Source organism: Anabrus simplex, chromosome 1, assembly GCF_040414725.1.
Source record: "Anabrus simplex isolate iqAnaSimp1 chromosome 1, ASM4041472v1, whole genome shotgun sequence".
Classification (NCBI taxonomy): Eukaryota; Metazoa; Arthropoda; class Insecta; order Orthoptera; family Tettigoniidae; genus Anabrus; species Anabrus simplex.
Genome location: NC_090265.1, coordinates 733,012,965 through 733,034,882, shown reverse-complemented (window position 1 = coordinate 733,034,882; position 21,918 = coordinate 733,012,965). Strand labels below are relative to the sequence as shown.

The window sequence follows — 21,918 nt, the reverse complement described above, 5'->3', positions numbered from 1 at the left end:
AACTAAACACAATACCTTGGAATTATCAAACTTATATTTTTCTGTCATATTTATTTTAGTTAATGACTTTTACCATTTGAAATGATTTTCTATTTACTTTGAAAATAAATTAATTGGTTCTTGAAATTCTGGTTTACCTGAGTGGCTCAGATGGTTGAGGCACTGGCCTTCTGATGCCAACTTGCTAGGTTCAATCCTGGTTCAGCCCAGTGGGTGCTCAAATACATCAGCCTCATGTTGGTAGATTTACTGGCATGTAAAAGAACTCTTTCCGAGACAAAATTCTGAATCTTGGCGTTTCCGAAAACTGTAAAAATACATAGTTTGTGGGACGTATAACCACTAACATTATTATAAATTCAAAAACTTGTAAACAATTCCGCTTTCATTATGAATTAAATATTACACAGATAAAATCGTATGTTTTCCGCCTGTACTGGTGAACATTCTCCGTTTTTGCATTGGGAAGGTTCCGCTAAGTACAAGTACTTTTGGATATCCTGTATTTTAGTGTTAATCTCATGGGGCCATAGAATATTTCTGTTAACACTAGGTTTCCACTATGTGCAGGTTCTGTTGTAAACAGGATTCACTGTATTTGTATTACTAGAATGTATGAATACAATTTTATTTCAAGTAAATTACAAGAAAAAATTACTAAGAAAATATTACTGAATTACTTCCCATTTCTGCTCATCTCATCAAAATAATTGCAATTTGACAGCTTAAAATGATCTGGAAAACCAACATTTTTAATCTGTTGGCATTCTTAGTGATATTTATCAAAACGACTTCACTAACATAGTTGTTTTCTGCTGGGACATATAGAATTACAGTTTTCTCAAGTTAGCAGTCATTCAAGTGCAATTAAGGTGACACTCTGGAGATAAAAGGATATTTTTACCTAATGCATGGATTTTCACAAAACTTTGTGGGAATGTCACTTACATAAAATCAGAGATATCACGAACATTTCTTTCATATACAATTAATAGTTTTTCAAAATAAATTTTTGGTTTTGAAATTTTTAATTCCATTTTCTTCATGAAATTTAATTAACATGTTAATGTAAATTTGTAATTAGGTAGATAATACTTCTTTTAAAAGTTCTACATATCTATTTTTCTGTACATAATGTATACAAGGAGATATATCACACTAAAGTTTGTGTAATTTTTATGTTCTAAAATTTTGGACTTAAAAATCCCTACTACTTGAAAATATTCTGCAATCAAAAATTCCATATGCAGGTTTCTTAATATAGCTGTGATACATATACCGTATAAATTTTGTTACATTTGGCAGAATATTATGGGAGAAAAATGGGATTTAAATGTAAAATTACAATTGGTAAACAAAGCATTATTATAGTGATAAATTGTTTGAATTCAGTGGAATAACTTTGTGACAAGAAAAAAGAAAATCCTTTCAATTTCAGTCATAAATAAAGTTTTACCAAAATCACCAAAATATTGATTTTTATCTCCGAAGTGTCACCTTAAGTAAATCATTTATACCGAACTTCACAGGTGGCATTAGGTGACATGGAAGTGTTGCTGCGTGCACAGTACAAGGAGAGTTTGAGATGGACTGTACATTACACGCTTTTATGCGCACTTGAACTCACTAAAATTAGCACTTTTGTTCCTCCTCACCCTTATGTCATTCACTTATGTGAGCAAGAGGTGATAGGAATCTAGGAGCACTGAGCGCTGTCAAGCTTCTTCAAACATCTGGATAGGAAATGAGGAGTTCACACATGCTGTTACTAATATAAACACATCTTTGTCTTCTATCTTTCATGGAAACTGTGCTTTTCTTTCTTCCAGAATGAAGACATCTTGGAGGGAAAAAATTCCTTTGAATGTCAGAAGCCCAGATTGTACAAAGGAACTGCTGAAAACCTGTGAGTGAGATCAGTTAATTTATAATAACTCTGCCTGTGTCACGGATATCCTGGACACAAACATCTCCTCTAAATATGTTATATCCAAATAATAAGTACTTGTAATCTTCAGTCAATAATAATAATAATAATAATAATAATAATAATAATAATAATAATAATAATAATAATAATAATAATAATAATAATCTAGAGAAAGTCATTCGTGAATGGACGAAAACTCTACCTGACAGCTCGGGGTTGAGAATTGGTTTCAAGAAGGACACGTTAAACATCATTTGCCTGGCCTTCACAGATGACCTCATACTCCTAGCATCAAATATGGAGGAAGCTACAGTTCAGTTCTCCTCCCTCAGTCAAACAGCAGCTAAAGTAGGGTTGAGGATTGCCATTAACAAAACGGAGTTAATCACCAACAGAAGAGATGCACCCAGCTCAATCCCGCACAAATACCTCGGAGAATGGATAACCTCAAACGTTAGTGAAGATCTAGCTATTCGATGCTGTGAAACCGTAGTAAGACTTCGGTACTGTATGCCTCAGAATCATTGAACATGGTTAAAAAGGGACAACTTAGGAATTTGGAACTGAAAGAATGAAAGATCCTGAGAAAAATCATGGACCCCTTTAAAGAGGGAGGTGAGTACAGAATTAGGCACAATAATGAGCTTTACAAACATTTAGAGAGCATAACATTAGCCATGAGAAAGAGGAGAGTTATCTTCTATGGTCACATAGTGAGAATGGGCAACACGAGACTGACTTCAAGAATCTTCATTTCTATAGGGAAGGGGAGAAATGCTAAATGGATGAAACTGGTCTGAAAAGATTTTGAATTTAAAAAAATTGATTCCAAGGATATATTCAACAGGGATAAATTTAGAATTCTGCAGAATATCGGACACTCTCCAGTCCTGCGTCCTGCGTCCTGCGTCCTGGAGTGGGAGTGAAGTGGACCCACAGCACAAAGATGAAGGAATACTGGGCTAAGAAGAAAGCTGACCAGAGTTAGGAACCATGAGGTCCAAGTGGCCTCAATGAAACAAGGAGAAAATAATAATAAAGTAATAAAAAGGAGGATAATAAGGACTGCAGAAGACTACTGATGGGACTTGGAAGAAAAGGAGAAATGAGAAGCTCTACAAGTCCAGTGAAAAGATCACAGACACAGTGCTGAAATGAAGGCTGAAATTCTACGGACACCTGGTAAGAATGAATGATTGACCAAAATGATTTTCAGATATGTCATGGGGTTAAAGGCCTCCTGCAAGCGGGGTAGAAGAGGTCAAAAGGGATGCAGAGGAAGTTGGAATTACACAATAGAAGAGAGTTCAAAAGAAGAGTCGAGAAGTGAAAGAATGAAGAGGTTCTGGGAAGTGGAGAGAGTAAAATCAAAAAGCCTTAAGTTCTGTGCGGTCCAAAGTTGGCCAAATTTGGAAAAAGAAAAAGTAGTATTCTAAACTGGTCTCAAACATATCTAGAAAACATTAATCAGCAATAAGGACAGTAGCATAGTTACAAAAAGAAGGTGCTTGTGCAAGACTTATCATAAGGACACTCATACAAGTGAATTATGAACAGTACACTACAAAAACTTATATTAAAATATAGATCAGGAACAATACTATCAAGGTCAACAGTTTTTCAGCGAATGGTATGTTCAGATTACAATGTAAAATATAACTTTTGGGACTTCTTACGAGGGGTGATCAAATATAAACGGAATTTTTTTAAAACTTCATTTATTGAAAAACACAAGGCAATTCCAATTTATTTTTCCACATAGTTTCCTGCTTTGGAAATGCATTTGTCCCAGCATATGGGCAGCTCTTTGATGCCCTCATCATAAAAAGGACAGAGTCATGTCACCAGCCAGTTGCGCACAAAATCTTCCACGCTCTCATCTTCTTCAAATCGTTGCCCTCCTAGGGTTTCTTTAAGTGGTCCAAACAAATGGAAATCGCAGGGCAATAAGTCTGGGCTGTAAGGAGGATGATCAAGTGTAGTCCAGTGCATTTCCTGTAGCTTGGAGACAGTTGGAGCTGCAGTATGGGGCCGCACATTGTCGTGGAGGAGGATGACCCGTCAAATCGATTGGTCTCATCTTTTGCGGCGATATGCAACCCTTGCCTTGTTCTACAGCTCGCAGTAGTAAGCAGCATTGATTGTACATCACTTATGCAAAATTTCAATCAGCAATAATGTCTTTAACCGCACAAATGTTTTTTGTCTGTAATGCTGGTCCAAGGACAGCGATCCTGTTGTTGATTTTCCACACGCTTTTGTCCTTCCTTGAACTTTTTTTGCCAGGCAAACACACGCCTCCTTGACAATGTTTGATCACTATAACTGTGCAGTCAACCTCTGGCAAATTTCCGCCGCTGTAACTCCTTCACAAGCATGAAATGTTATAATTATGCATTGTGCAGTCGAGGGGTGCATCTGTTGCTCCAACATCGTGAGCGTTATTGACGAAATGGCAGGAAAAATCTAACAGCATGCTCTCAACACTCCTAACGGTCCCGCCTAAGCATAGCAGTCCTACCAAATGTTGATGTTGAGGAACAAAAATCCTGTTTATATTTGATCGACCTTCGTAGAAAATATATTGAACAGATCTGTTAGTTCTACAGTTATGTCTCTGAATGACAGTTTAGTTTATTGTAAGTTTCTATTTATTTTCCTTTTGTAAAATTTCCATGGGAGGGCATGTTTTAACCCCCCAGTAATGCCCCTGTTACTAAGTCCAGAATGTTGCATCCTAATTCATGCATAAAGAGAGTTACAATGTGAAGAAGAGAGGGGGTAGAGGAATTCCTGATGTTATAGCTCTGCAGAACCAACAAGTAATAAACCTGAGGAATAGTTCATTGCCAGACAGATGACAGCATTCTACATAGAACTGCAGTTGAAGCAGATCTAAACTACATCCCTTTGAACTTAGACGAATGCCACATAGATATAAAAGACATAAACATCCTGCACAGGGAGAAGATAGAGAGATGGGATTGTAAAGACCTTCATGGCAAGTACCACAACCAGACCAATGATTAGAACATTGACAAACAAAATTCAACTTAGACAAATGCAACATAAATATAAAAGGCATAAACATCCTGCACAGGGAGAAGAAAGAGAGATGGGATTGTAAAGACCTTCATGGCAAGTACCACAACCAGACCAATGATTAGAACATTGACAAACAACTTTGAACTTAGATGAATGCCACATAAATATAAAAGACCTAAACATCCTGCACAGGGAGAAGAAAGAGAGATGGGATTGTAAAGACCTTCATGGCAAGTACCAGAACCAGAGCAATGATTAGAACATTGACAAACAACTTTGAACTTAGACGAATGCCACATAAATATAAAAGACCTAAACATCCTGCACAGGGAGAAGAAAGAGAGATGGGATTGTAAAGATCTTCATGGCAAGTACTGCAACCAGAGCAATGCTTTAAAATTGGCAAAGAACTTTCAAATTCATGGCTGTCTAGGGGAGAGATATTTCCAGAAACTGAGAGATTCAACCAGGTGATCCAAGACAAAGTGATCTCTACAAAGAGTTGTAGGAAATACATCTTCAAAGATCCTACTACTAAAAATGAAAACTGCAAGAAATTCAACAGCAGCTCAGAAACCGTTGAGCCCATCATCAGTGACTAGCACCAACATCGTAAACTAACAGACACAATAATATAACCAAAGTTATACACCAAGAAATTGCCCTGATCCGATCTTCGATCCAGAATGGGGTGCCTTACTACAAATACTTCCGCCGAGCAAGTGGTCGAGCTTGCATTCGAGAGATAGTGGGTTCGAATCCCACTGTCAGCAGCCCTGAAGATGATTTTCCGTGGTTTTCACACCAGGCAAAGCTGGGACTGCACCTTAATTAAGGCCATGGCCACTTCCTTCCCACTCCTAGGCCTTTCCTATCCCTTCATCATCATGACATATCTGTGTCGGTGCGACGTATAGCAAACTGAAAAAAACATTCTCCCACAAAGTGTACTGGAGAATGACAATTTTAAACTCTACTGGATCAGTGGTAGAGTGTCGGCCTCCGGATCCCAAGGTTCAAATCCGGCAGAGGTAGTCGCATTTTTGAAGGGCGGAAGAAAGTCCATTCGGCACTCCATGTCGTACGATGTTGGCATGTAAAAGATCTCTGGTGACACATGTGGTGTTTACCCGACAAAATTCATTAAATCTCAGCCATAGACACCCAAGAGAGTTTCAATTTACTCGGTCCGCCATCTAGTGGGCCTAGAGTAAAACGGAACGTCGAAATTGATGAGCAGACAGCCAGATGGCATTAAATTGAAATGTCTGCACATGGTAGCTGAGGCCATACGATTATTATTATTATTATTATTATTATTATTATTATTATTATTATTATTATTATTATTATTATTATCATCAGATAAAACAACTCCGCATAATAGACCAGGCAAAAAGAACCACCATGCACATCTCATTGACATCATTATCCTGAATAACCATAATTTGCAACAAAAATAAAGAGAGAAGCTCAACAAATATACTCTTCTGGCTATGGTAGTAGCAAGGATAAGGAAACAAGACAGAGTGACAATTCTTCTTTTTCTCTTTCCCTTTCTCTTTTCTCCCACTGGTCTCACACCAAAATAATTTCCAGAAAACCTACAGATACTAAAGTTCCCTATATAGACTCACAATGTGGCACAAACGGCTGCAAATTTGAAGACATGCTACATTGTCAGAACATTCCTGAATGCTCAGTACAGTCCATAAATAGAAAAAGGCTGCAACCTCTATAACGAAGACAATTATGAAGGTGTATGTTTTAAGTGTATGTAAATTATGCTTAACTTCTATTTCTTATACTTAATGTTTAAAAATACAAGCTGTACTAAGTATAAAATTGTGAAATAAATAATAATATTAATATTATTGTACAGAAGAACGAAAAAAACACCACAGCAAAATCATGAAGAGATTTTGGGAAAAGTAAGAGGAGGAGGAGCCCTCAGACCAAACTAACATTGGACATAATGAAGAAAGAATAATAATAGTAATGTTTGTCAAAATTGCTGGAGTAAATAATTTCAAATACTTAGGGGAAATTATCCAACCATCTAGATTAAATTATAAGCAAGCAGGGAGAGAATTTTTAAATTACAGAAAGCCTATAAAATCACATAGAAAGGAACAAAAAAAAAATCAATATCTCACAATGCTAAATTAAGACAGTGTAACTAAGCCTGAAGCATTAAACACATCAGAAACCTTGATCACTGGAGGCAGATATTATAAGAAATAAATTGACAAAGCAGTGCTATCCACTCCTTTGTTCACATGGCCTGCCTGCTTCCTCCAGCAAGTCAGTGCTTGTTCTACATCAGACATTAGAGACCGGGCGAGTTGGCCGTCAGCTTGCATCCGGGAGATAGTGGGTTGGAATCCCACTGTCGGCAGCCCTGAAGATGGTTTTCCGTGGTTTCCCATTTTCACATCATGCAAATGCTGGGGCTATACCTTAATTAAGGCCATGGTCGCTTACTTCCAACCCTAGGCCTTTCCTATCCCATTGTTGCCATAAGACCTATCTGCCTGGGTGTGACGTAAAGTCCCTAGCAAAAAAAAAAAAGGACATTAGAGATTTACTTCTTTGCCTGAGGTCTTAAGTCAGCTTAAAGGCATCATATGATGACAAGAAGACCATAACCATAATTTTTGTTATTGTATGTATTTTAATGTTATAATTATTCCTGCAACATTGTATTTGTCTGGTATACATATGTTTTAGCTATCACATAATCAGTTTAATAATTTTTATTTGGCTGAAGATGGTCACTAAGTGGCTAAAACTAGTCCCAAGACTGATGTAATATCATTTACTTGATACTGTATATTATATCATAATTGCACTTCAATACAGAACAAAAATGAAATTTATAGCTTATAACTGGAGGCAGATCACTAACTGAAACTAGAGAAAAACAAGAAGGGAAAATCCTTAGGAAAATCTTTGGCCCAGTATGCATAGAAGGTGTGTTGGTGAAAAGGAGTTCTCCTATGAGAAAATATCAGATAGCCTACTATTAGAAAAAGACGTCTGAAATTTTATGGCTGCATTCAAAGAATGGACATTGAAAACTTACTTAACAGATATTTAATTATGCTTCCTCACTAAAAGTCAAGAATAAAATGTCTGGCTAGGTTTCATCCTGCCACAGTAATACAGTAGACCATGCAGCCAGGGCCTCTACGCCAAGTGCTGGGCAGCGGGAAATAACCTAACACTCTGAAGGAGTCAACGGCTGTGGGCGGAGGAGCTCCTTTGGGAGCGTGGTGGTCCCTCAGTTGGAGGAAATGCCGCCGAAAACTAGCGTGCAGCATCTGTACTCCATGTTAGGAGCGACTGCAAAAGCCTTCTGTTCCCCCATGTCAGGGACGGCCTCAAGAAACCCTGGCAGTAGGTATAAAATGCCCGTGACGCCAGGCGGAGCAACACATCGGTTGGGGTATTTTTTACGTTATAATTCTCATGTTTTGGTCCGTATTGAAATGTACAATGAAGTCAAATAAATATTAAAATTTATTTATTCCACCTATTCAATACATAAATAGAGATTTTAATTAAGAAATTAAATCTTGAATAAAATTATAGGGACATGTTTTGCCCTTTAATTAAGGGCATCTTCAGACTTAATCTCAATCTGAAAGGTAATTAATCAGGTACCTGATTGTATTAAAATTATATATGAAAGTGAGGATGATCTTGGGAATGTGCTTCAAATGGTGAGCAAATGGTTAACAATAGTTATGATATTCTTAAAATGAAGCCTTAATAAAGTCTTAAAAACAAATAGTCATAAATTTATACACTTTCTTGAATGTCCTTGTTTAAAAATTGGTAACAAATTGTATACTGGTAATTTTATAAGAACGTAAATTGTTACGTTAAACCTTGTAAAGTGGCGCCCTATGGAGGTTGAGAGCGTTAGAATAATGATTTAACAAAATGTAGTTGATAATTCCAAATGGAGTATTAAAACATATTAAAGCTAGTAAAGAGACATTACCGTTGCTCACTTCAAGTGAAGTTTATAATAAAATTGTTATGGTGGAACAAGTAAAGCGGGGCCTTTTGATGGTTGAGGGTATTAGATAAAATTATCGGGTTTTGAACAGTCAGGATAATGATGAAGAATGTAGTTAATAACTTTGAGTGGAGTTTAAACACAATTTTTAAAAATTAGTAAAGAGACGTTTCTGCTGTTTAGAACAAGTGGGGTTTATAATAATATAAAAATGGTTAGACTGTTGTAACTCTCGTGCGAAGAGATAAAACTGTAGTCTTCTAAAAGCACGAGTGAAGAAGAGTGCTTGATGGTAAGAAGCTGTGTTAAATATTAGCTCACCATTTGAAGCACATTTCCAACATCATCCTCACTTTCATATATAATTTTAATACAATCAGGTACCTGATTAATTACTTTTCAGATTGAGATTAAGGCTGAAGATGCCCTTAAATCTCTTGGTGCCAGGTGGTAGTGCGAGCATCCGCCCTTTAAATTGCCAGAGCCGATCTGGTCGGCCGTTAACAATCCAGTCGGAAGTTGCCAGAGCCGATTACATCGGCCGGCTTAAAATTCTGTGATATACATAATTTTGAGGCAACCTATAGTGACGTGCATACTTTTGTTACAACCTGTAGTAAAGGGGCTACATGTTATTGTGTGCCTGGCCTTGCTTTGGCAGTTCTAAGAGGGTGTTGTACCTTTCACAAGAGTCGTTTCCTGTGTTTACAAATACTGCTAATCGGTCAGTAAGAGATTGCTCCTTGCAGTGAGTGGATTTGTGACAGGAAAATGGTATGTTGTTCACGTGATAATTTTTCAGCAGGTATTGATGACAATAAATTAATGCAGTATTTAGAACAGTGCAAAGTTACCACGGATGATTTATCGACTAGCGATAGGGAATTTAGTTCAGAGAGTAGCGTCAAAATTATACTGGACACGTCCACGGAATCACCGCAGCTAAAGAAGAGACGTTTAATTGTGTCTAACAGCACTAAAGCTACTCTGAATGCAGTGGTAGATGAAAGTAGTGATAACGAATATGATGATGATGATGATGATGTCTCTGGAGAACATTTTGTGGAAATTTGTGCCAATGAACCCGACAACATTCCTCAACCTCCTGTCTCCTTCAAGGAAGTTCTTGGATCTAAACATGCCCTACCGTCTGATTCTCTGCCCATATCACACTTCAATTTACTTTTCACTTACTCTCTGCTAAACCTTATCGTCACATGTCTCTATCATTACCTAAATGCCGGTCTCCGCGTACCAAGTGTAGCGTGCCTGCCTCTCACCCGGAGGTCATGGGTTTGATTCCCGCCCAGGTCAAGAATTTTCGCCTGGTCCTGAGGGTTGGTTCGAGGTTCACTCAATCTAAGTGACTCTAAGTGATTGGAATTGAGGAGATATCTGAGGGTGAGAGGGCGACCCCGGTCTGGAAAACCAAGAATAATTACTGAGAGGATCCGTCTCACTGACCATGATTCACCTCGTAAACTGCAGGTACCGAACTGAGCAGCGGTCGCTTAGTAGGTCAAAATAAATCACGGCTTTAGTGCCATACATTTCTTAATTTCATAAATTCTGTTGTATTGTAAAATTATTTTTCTACAACTGAAAACGAGAAACTATTTTTTCTGAAAACAAAAAACTATAATATCAACTACTATTTTTTACTTATTTAATAATTCAGAATTATTTTAATACTGTGTTGTCTCCACGTAGAAAATTTGTTGTCCGTATTTGCCAAACATTGATACATACACGCGAATTTTATCGGTGAGTAAAATTGTCTTGTTTTTATTAGTGACATAGGTTTGAATTTTTATTTTTTACGGTTTTATTTTTCTCGTTCAAATTAGTTATTCTATAGCATTGTATTTAGAAATACATTATACATAATTACCTATATTCTTTTGTATCGTAAATTATTTTTCAAAGTAGATATTAAAAGAGAAAGTGCGAAAATATTTTTCTCTTCCTAAAAATAAACGTTATCGACAACTGTAAATCAACAATAAAATGTCTTTGACTCTTTATATCACTCCAAACCAGTTTCTTATTCTACGTAGTCTATATGTAGAAAATTTCATGCCGGTATTTGCTATACACCGGTAGATATACGCGAGTTTTAAAATACATGTATTTCCACTGAAAACGGCCTGGCACTTTACAGTAGTAGAGTGGAGGTGGAGCTCTGGCCTCTTCCAGCTGATGGGGAGCGGCCGACCAGATCGGCTCTTGGCTCCAAGAGGGTTAATTAAAGGGCGAAACATGTCCCTGTAATTTTATTCAAGATTTAATTTCTTAATTAAAATCTCTATTTATGTATTGAATAGGTGGAATAAATAAATTTTAATATTTATTTGACTTCATTGAGGTATTTTTTGTCGTATCAACATGCAGTTGACCCCTCTTCATTTGGATATAAATGCTAGGCTGTACCCTCTAAGCGACATGCACCGTTTTCACCCAAACGATGAAACTATGAAAATTTTTGAACGTGTTCTTGATGCAAGATTACGAAACGTCATAACTGTTTCATCTAACCAGTGTGGCTTTGTTAAAAAAGTAGAACAACAGGCGCCATCCATGCACTTCATCTATTGATGGAAAACATCACGAGAAAAGGAAGACAGTTCACTTGGTCTTTCTTGATTTGGAAAAGGCTTTTGACAGAGTAGCACATGATCTCATTTGGCTGGGAATGAGACTATACAGTGTATCTGAAGGCTATGTCAAGTGGTTGAAACTTCTGTACCGAAAGACCACAAGTTCAGTATGGTGTGCAGCAGGAATGTCCAATATCTTCCAAATCAATGTTGGTGTCCATCGAGGATCAGCCTTGTCCCTATTGCTCTTCATACTCTGCATAAATGACATCCAGATTAGGCATCTATGGACATTATTATATGCAGACAAAGTCATGTTAGCTAATGAGACATATAAGGGCCTTGAACAGAAAGTATAAGAGTGGAAGATGTGTCTTGAAGAATTTGGGATGAAATTCAATCTGAAGAAGAGGGAGTACCTGGAATGTGGTGACCAAACTGATAGCATGATCACTGTAGGTGAGGTTCAACTTGATAAAGTGGTCCAGTTCAAATACCTTGGGTCATGCATCACCTCAGACTGCAGTACGATTTTTGATGTCAAAACAGGGGTCAGCACCGCATGGATGAAATGGTGCCAAGTTACTGGAGTCCTGTGTGATAAGAAAATTCCATTGCATCTAAAGTGTACCACACAGTGATTAGACCGGTGGCCCTTTATGGATCTGAATGCTGGCCTAAAACATCGAAGCACGAACAGGCACTTCATGCAATGGAAATTCAGATGGTGCGGTGATCCAATGGCTTCACTCGACTAGACCATATCAGGAACGATGCTGTGTGGAAGAAATTGAAGATTTCCCCAATCAGAGAGAAAATGCGTGAAGCACGTCTGCGATGATATGGGCATGTACTCCGTAGCAGTGAAACCTCAGTTACTGCCCTTCAACTGAACATGGAGGGTCGCCGACCTTGAGAGTAACCTCAAACACGCTGGCTGGATGGGGTGAGAGATGACATACGGCTCACCAAACTCAGCCCTCGAGATGCTATGGAATGATTGAAGTGTAGGAAACATTGCTAGAAGGTAGACCCCACATAAATGGAAAAATGCAAAGAAGATGATGACTAAGGGTGGCTTTCCATTTGAGATTAACTGGGAGAATAACTTTCGATATCTGCTCTCAGGTTGTTGTCCATTTAAGAGTTAATTTCGGCCCGAATAACTATCGAGAGTACCCGGCGAGTCACTCGCCAAGATAACTTTCACAAGTTCTTGTCACACCCTGTCCACTTGTGCATCTGTAGAGAGTGGAGAGTAGTTGAAATGTCATCACACTACTACTGACAAGTTGCAGCAGCTGTGATTATTCTATGTAAAAAGAGAGTAATCTACTTTGGTAACTGTCATCTGTCCTGCTACCGCTCTTTCTGTTTTTCAATTTTTCAATTCTTGAGATACTTTAAACAATAGAGAGCATCACATTTTTGATTAATTTAAATATTGTATATATTTATTATATTATATTATATTGTAACCTTCCAATGGCTGTTGGATTAAAGTTAGGAGAACATTGGAAGTTTATGATAACATAAAATTAATGAAATCATACATCCAGTCATTATACGTCCAGTCGTCCTACGCCCAAGTACGCCAGTAAATGAAATAACTTGCTCAGCTGAATAAATAACAGAAAACGAATTGAAGGTACCGGTGAATTCAAGCTCAGAACCCCGTGGTAATTTTTTTTTGCACGTTGCTTTACGTCTCACCGACACAGATAGGTCTTATGGTGATGATGGGAATGGAAATGGCTAGGAATGGGAAGGAAGCAGCCGTGGCCTTAATTAAGGTACAGCCCCAGCATTTGCCTGGTGTGAAAATGGGAAACCACGGAAAACCATCTTCAGGGCTACTGACAGTGGGGTTCGAACCCACTATCTCCCGAATACTGGATACTGGCCGCACTTAAGCGACTGCAGCTATCGAGCTTGGTGGTATTTTATTTCGTGACGGTCGGTAACAAAATGTCATAGTATGACGAGATTGAATAAATATTGTATTTTCTTCAGCGGAAGATAAACAGATATCGATAGATAGCATGGAACCTCAATGAAGAAAATGTGTAGTGGAGGCCACGGAATCTGTTGAATCAAATGGGCCAAGCTCACTTCATGTACGGTGGTCATACATTATCTATCTATTATGATATAATTCGAGAATCGAGACCCATGTTGAGATAGTCAATTGGAATGTCGAGTTATGAAGGCGACGGATTGTTAAACATGTTCCTTTGCCAAGATCAACGATTTCAAGAGCGTCATGTATCAGAGAGGTTATACGGTAAATGTCAAAATCATCTGGGAGGGAGATTACAGGCCACAGCATTCAGAAGATGATTAAAAGTAAACCAACTTTTATTATTGTGCCGTAGAAGTGGATTTTGTTTTGAGAAGACAATAGGGACAAAAACATTTCTTCTAAGAGGTCATAAGACGTATCGCACACGACTAGAAAGAAGCAGGATTAAAGGCAATTATAATTGTAAAAGAAATATGAACAGCATGAATTGTTAATTTTGAAAGGGAAAAGATATACACTATCTATTATCTTTAGATAAGGCGAGTGTTAACTCAATATATTTAAAATGCCATTTATGCATATGACACTGTACTAACTGTTCATTACAAGTTTCAGGTATTACGATGTCACCATATATGAATAGAATTGATTCCATGACGTCAAATTATCAGATAATGATGCACTAAAATAATAAGCGGTCCCAAAGGGACAGAAAATGTTGAGATGCATGCCAGATGATAAAAGCTAAAATCTGAGAGATGGAAGACGTCAACTTCCCAAAGCCACCAGTTCGATAAGTACCCATAAGTACCCATCTATTCTGCTATGTAGATGCTTAAAGTAGTGTAGAATTGATTTTTATGGTGTCAAAAATGTGGCATGTAAAAGGTAAAACAACTTGATTGATACCGTGCGATCGTCAATTATTATTCCGTAACGGTCAAGAAATGTTGTGTTTTTGTCATAATCCTGGGAAAATTATAATCTTTTGTCTATTACATATTTAAGTACAAGCGCTTAATAATAGGTATTATGCAGGAGATTTTTATTCATGATTGCTGCATTTTACTAAGATACGGTCATCATAAGTGAATTTCGGTGTGTGATTCATTATGTAGATATGTTTTATTAGTAGTTGGCCATAAGATAGTTGATATGTGCGTAAAATTAGAATCATCCAACATTAGATTTTCATGTCATATATGTAATTTTTGCAAATAAGATGATGATATTATCACATTGATATTGATTTTTAATATGCATGGATAAGGTAGTCTTCGAGAATAACGTGCTTGAATATTCGGCAAATGAATTGAGAATTTATTGAGCATGATGCACATACAAGTGAGAAGGGTTTTGAATAGGATCGTCGCGATAAGTAAATAATTAATGTTTTGTTTGATGGATAGTAATTCATTGGGGTTGTTCATTAAATAATGTGATGCTGTCTTCGAAAAGATCCCGGTGATATATTTATTGAGGTGTGAATTGATGTTCGTCATGCATGTGAATTTTAATGGTGGTAATGAATGTTGTGTAGCCTACTTAAGCATGAATACAATTTTGTGATAAGTTTTTCAAGGAATACCAGAATTGCTTATGTGATAGGCGTAAAAAATGCGATAGCCCAAGAGTTCATGTGAATGGATTATGCACAGATGTGAAGGGATGAATTAGAATCTTCAATAATAAATGACACCATGTAAGTGAAAACCATGTTGCAGGTGAAATGTGTAAATATGGTTCTGAGTGATGCATAGCTTGATTTTCCTGCTAAATAATATTCTTTGGTAGATCACAGATTTGGTAGTAAGCATTGAGTGCAGATTTTTCAGGACTGTTCGTGGAAAATACCAGAGGCTGCAGAGTCATCGGAAGTTGGAATTATTATCATTATTGATGTCCTTATCGTCAGGAATTTGTTGTTATCCAGATGCAGCTGTTGCAGTATTTTGAAAGAGGCTGTTTTTCTGACTTGTTACGTGACTTTAGTAATTAGAAGGTTCATAATGTAGTCTTAATTATTGATCACATTTTGGTATTAGTGTCAACGTTGAGAACATATCACTGGAGCATCCAAGTTGTTTTTATTTAGTTTTTTTTTCTTTTCGAATTAGGTGATGACTTAAAAGATATCGGAATACTGAAAGACATTCATTTTTGGGGTTAGTGAACATGAATGTTAATGAATAAAATTTCTTTAATTTAATTTTAGTAACCAAAGGACAATTGATGTGATTAATGAATTTATAATGGAATTAATCCTTCAGCATCTTGAATGTTGTTTTTTTGTTTGTTATTTTATTGAAATTTTAAGATCGATAGCGAAGCCAACATGTTTTATTTTTTATTTGTGAATGGAATTTAATGTGGTGACATGTGATGACCAACAAAAGTTTAGGGACTTTGAGCAGTTATATTCAGTCTAATGTTAAAATAGACATCCATTTATGTTGCTTTCCGTTAAGTTGTAACTATGTTTCCATGATATGTTATTCATTAAACAGAACATCCTTCCAAGAAAAGAGTTATTCTTCGATTTCTCATTAGTAGGTTAAGTTTAGTACTATAGTATAGTATAGTTTTAAGTCATTATTGGATAAATTCTCATGCGTCAGTTGGATTTCGAAAATCTAAACGGTGAGATCCTGTGACCAGACTCTATGAACTTGCACGTCCCTCGAGTGGGGTTCCTTGCATCTCCGCGTGACACCAGCCGAGGCACATCAACAACTTTGAACCCTAAATCAGATTATGTGAAAGGTCACAATATACTTGCTATTATCATAATAATAACCAGGCTCCAATCATTATAATATATTTATTTCTATGCAAATTGATGTGATTATAATAAAATATAAACTAACAATTTACTCTTAATTCAACTTTATTAAACATACTTACCTGATTCCTTAAGTTGTGAAGTTTTCTTTGAACTTCAACTCCAAAACACAAAAACTTCACTCCTATTTCCTCTAAAGTTTTATGTTCCTTCACTCTGTCACGGTAATCGGTACATTTCACATTCCACAAAATTTCTCAACTTTCATACATTTCAATTAACAGTTTTGTTTCCTCCAGTGACCAATTTTTAGTCATCTTGAAATTGAAAATAGAACCAAGCTCTCGATAGCTTCGCCACAATTCGAACACAGTTCGTATATGGAGAGCTAATCTTCGAGAGGGCCGGGGAGTACGTGTCGACTAGTGAGCTAATTGAGACGAGATAGCTACCTTAAAAGTCAGGAATAATTTGTTAACTGAAATTGAAAAAGACCTTCAAAAAATCAGCATAACAGGTGAAATTATATGGGACAGCTTTAGAATGTTGGTGAACAAAAATAATTTTGGTGGAAAAATACTCAAGAAGAGAACCAGCACTGCATGGACGGAAGGACGGAAGAAGAACTCAGCGGGAGGATGAAGAGATTCTGGGAAGAGAAGAAAGTAAATTCATCTGCTAAATAAGTTCAGTTGCACTCCTTAGTTGGGCACAACATTGTGAATTGTTTTTAAATGGATGATGACTATTATGTGTGGCTATTTCTAGCCGTGTGCAGCCCTTGTAAGGCAGACCGTGCGATGAGGGTGGGCGGCATCTGCCAAGTGTAGGTAACTGCGTGTTATTAAGATGGTGGATAGTGATGTTTTGTATGGTGTGTGCTTTGCAGGGATGTTGGGGACAGCACAAATACCCAGCCCCCGAGCTATTGGAATTAACCAGTGAAGGTTAAAATCCCTGACCTGGCTGGGAATCGAAGCCGGGACCCTCTGAACCAAAGGCCAGTACACTGATCATTCAGCCAATAAGACGACTTAGATGATGGGCCCCTTTAAACGAAAATCATCGTCATTAATAATAATAATAATTACTATGGGATTTCTGTGGCTCACAGAGGATTAAAAATAGAAAATCTGAACATATAACTGACAAATATTACAGGTTATTAATGAGGTCGCCAGCTCTACCAGTAACAGACTTAGAAGTCCAAAATTCAGGTACAAAGCTTGCGATAATTAACAGTTTGGTTGATTTACATAGAAAAGAGCGTTATTGCTCTTGACGGTACAAATATTCTATAAGTCAGGATTTGCTCCCAGAAGTTATTTAGTATTAAAAACTTCATTTTTTGTCCGTATTGACTCAAGATTTTACAATGCTTGGTAAAGCTAAAGGTTCCACCTATTGTATTGAATAGGTGGAACCTTTAGCTTTACCAAGCATTGTAAAATCCCAGAAGTTACATTGCTCAGGAGTCTGAGCTCCACAATACCATAGTCTAGCCTCTCGGAGGCATCAGTTTCTTAATGCACATTAAAATTCCACCTTGCATTAAAGCGTTCGTGCACAGTTGCCCCAATGTGAGCTTATTCATTTCACAATAATCACTGTTCCTAAATGGAAACAACACAAGAAAACTTTTACACTCTTAAATGAATGTACAGGGACATAATAGCCCATACTATGTGACCTTAATGGTAAAAGAAAAAGGTTGCTCACGACTGGCCAGAAAGAAAAGGCAAGGAAGCGAAACTCTTGCACTCCTTGAAGATATTGTTGAAATGCTAAGTGGGCTTATGGCCTAATGATACGGAGGCTAATCCAATACTACACAGGGTGACTAAATGAGAAACATTAGTGCCAAAAAGATTTACGAAATTTAGAGGTTTTGAAAACTTTAATCACCCCATGCAAGGTCGAATGGGATATGGCAGAGGGTCATCACTCTTCATTTCCGTACATTACATTTTTCCCTGTAGGGAATAGAACAGAGTCCTCAGACTTGCTGAAATGAAATGTCGTATGGCTTTTAGTGCCGGGATATCCCAGGACAGGTTTGGCTCGCCGAGGTGCAGGAATTAACCAATTAAGGTTAAAATCCCCGACCCGGCCGGGAATCAAACCCGAGACCCTCTGGACCGAAGGCCTGTACACTGACTGTTCAGCCAACGAGTCGGACAGACTTGCTGAAATTCTACATTTATTGTAGTATTGGATTAAAAGAAAAGAGATTGAATCCTTCCCCTCAAACTATCCTCTGGAGCTATCACACATCTAAGTAAATTCTACCATTAACTTGTTCTGTTGGATCTTCCTCACGCCGGGCTCTCTCCTGCCCCCCTTCGGACATGACACACTCCCAAGTACTGGAGCAATTCAGACAATACTGCCCTAAAGTGCCCTGCTTTTATAGTACTATAAGGGGAACATTCCAGCACTCTTTACTGATAGGCTAGATTCCTAAACACACCCCTGGATTTAATTGGCTAGAAAAATTATTTCCAAGTTTTTGATAGGTTGATTACAATCAAGGGTGAACCAGCTGAAGTGTTGGTAACTTTGGTACATTAAAAAAAAAAAAATCCTCAGAACCAAGTTTACAAACATCAAACAAAAAAATTATTCTATGAAATAATTAGAGTTTAGCCCATGAGAGGGAGCAAATAAATCGCTGGTAGAGACTTATACCTGTAGACGACAAAAGTTTCTGGGAGTTCACAAATTCAAGTTTGTTTACATAGATGGCCTAAGAGAAGGCACACTGTTTAACTAGCTGTGGAAGGAGTACCCGTGGTACAATAATAATTGTTACCATGTTTTTGTGGTGGACAGAGGTGAAATGGGTCTATCTACTACAATCAAAAGATTGATTGAAAGCTTTAAAAGTCAAAGTTATATTTCTTTTGGACCTTTTTTTTTTTTTCCAAATGCAAGATATTAACAAAACCAGTCACTCAGTGACAGTACAAGATTTCAGGTACAGTAGTTCAAATACAAGGTAGGAGAAATCAGAAAATCAAGAAAATTTTTCAATTAATCCTCTGAGCTTGAAGCTCCCTATTTTACAAATGCTCCTTGAGCATCATTGCTCCACACGCTCAAGAGTTAAGAAGACAGGTCTCCCACATTCCTTTACAGAGTTCTAATAACACTTCTACAAAAATAAAAAGAGCGTCTATGCTCTATGAATATCTAGGAGACTACGCTCCAAAGCTTATACCTTCACTGCCTTCTCATGGCAACTTTCAGGCCTCTCAAGGCACAACCTGCATTTTATAATATAAACAGAATTCACTGTCTTAAACTCTCACAGTCTAATCACTTTACAGAAAAGACACTAAGTTTTTACAGGAGTATCGAATACTCATTCTACCGGGTCCACAAATCAAAATGCAGCAGAGGCAGACACTTGCACTCCTTGAAAACTGACACTTAGAAGTTTAAAACCCTAGTTGGGCTCACTGCCCGATGTTGCAGAGGCTAATCCCATTCTACTGAGGTGATGGAGAAAAATTTAAGTTACAAGGCTGCAGATAGAAAATGGCTACAAAAACATTGTCACCTCAATAACAAGTTGATAGGGAACTCGAGAGGGTGTCACACTCTCTATTCCCGAACTTTGGCTAAGTTCCTAGGCTAGTTTTGAGATTTACATTTGAAGATGAAGTTTACATTATTGAAGATTGGAAATTAAAGGTTACATAATTAAAGACAGGAAATCTTCCCCTCGAGCTAGCTTTCAGAAGCTATCACCTAGTTATTAAATGGCTGCCATTACCTTATTGCGCTGGACTGCTCGATGAAGGGTGAACCGCCCCTGCCTCCACTATTAGCACATACTCAGTACTTTGGATCAAGAAGACAAGGTAGCTTAAAAAATTGCCAGCTTTTATTCCCGAGAGGAAGTTTTGAGAGAGATCTGGGCTAAAGCCCGACATTTTTTTTATTGGACAACCTAAATATGAAGAAGAAAACTCTGATTGGTTGAAAATTAAATACAGAAAATTTTTTATTGGCCACTTTTAAACTTGGCGGAAGGAGGTTGAAGTGTTGACAACTTTAACATACCAAAAAATAAAGATAATCAACTCAGTGTAGTAAACCTAGGAATACAAAATTACTTTATCACTTTAGTAGCGACATCTGTTGACCGAAGTCCAAACTTCTTGCTGTAGTTGTTTCAAGTTTTAAGTGTAAGATGTCATTTCACAAGGTGCTTGATTTAAATGAACGGGGCGGGTGTACCGTTGCAGTACAACAACAATAATAACAATAATAATAATAAAAGCCCTGTATTTGAGTGTCTTATGGTCAGAATGATAATTTCCTGAGCCTTTCTAGACTATGTCTTCTGTCTGTCATATCTGGCAACTACTCTCTTGAGTGGTGGTGAACGTTGTTTTGAGAGGAAGTACAACTGAACAACAACCATCCTCTGTTACCCCAATCGGAGGTAAAGAATGAAAGTATCAGAAAAATTGAAGACTCCCTAGGCCTTGCAAATCCAATACCATCGGGGTGAGCAAAGAACAAGAGTTGACCACAGGAGGTCTGATAGGATAGATGAAAGTGAGGAGCCTGACACGAGTAAGTGAAAGCGTTGCCAGACTCAGAAGCCCATGGTCGACAACTCAGGCTTCCAAGATGAAAGCCCGTGGGTTTTCTTATAGTCACCTTTTGTAACAGGTGGATTTATTCTACACTTCCGCCCACAGAGAGATGCATCAAGACAAGACTGTTGACCGATGTAAGCCAGCGGTACCTTGGGCACTTCGGCCACATACCCAGAAAGTTTGAAGTTCATATTCATCAACTAAGAGGACGTGCACCAACTTGATGTGTGGACCAAATTAAGTGTGATCCATCCCTCTCTGCCATGATGGGGAAACTTGGAAATTATTGTATAACTTGCTGCATGAGGCCACCATACACTTTTGGAGAGTTGGACTTCGAGAGAATCAGGTTTTTTCCATCTTTCTGCTGGTACATGATGTTAGAGTAGTTTGGTTCTTGCATCGACTACATTGGTAAGTGATTCTTTCTTTTTAGGGAAAGAAACAAGAACTTGCTCTTTCATTACCAGTCTCTATGGTACAAAATGGGCATGGAAAAATCATTGGTCAGATATGTGATGTCAGGATATGACAAAATCTATAAAGTTGACCATATTAATAGCCTATAGTGGTCCATAATGACTACTTGCAGTGACAATCTTACTGCACTGAAAAAAATGCAGGAGATAATGAGTCTGCCTTGTTAATACTTTTAAAAGGACCATTATATCATTCAATTGTACATGTTTCAAGAAAAGACCATTCTCTTCTTTCACAAATTCCAGAGACTTGATTAAAATGATAAAACAATTAGATGTTCAATTATTATCAAAACATTACTTAAGCAATTGACAAGGTGGATGACCTAGATATTAGGCCCCTTTAAACAAGGAGCATCAAACAATTGGAATATAGCTATTACATATTGCCTATTTTTCTCATCTTCGAAGATCTTAAACTA

The 21,918-nt window shown here is 37.5% G+C and overlaps 1 protein-coding gene across 2 annotated transcripts in view; it reads left to right on the top strand.

The window, feature by feature from the left end:
* LOC136856859 (zinc finger protein 83) overlaps positions 1–21,918 on the top strand; it is a 214,685-nt gene that overhangs the window by 182,357 nt on the left and 10,410 nt on the right. For both annotated transcript variants that reach the window (XM_068225189.1, XM_068225190.1), the window contains exon 4: positions 1,830–1,906. In XM_068225189.1, coding sequence (XP_068081290.1) covers positions 1,830–1,906 — 77 coding nt within the window. The remainder of the gene's footprint in view (positions 1–1,829; positions 1,907–21,918) is intronic.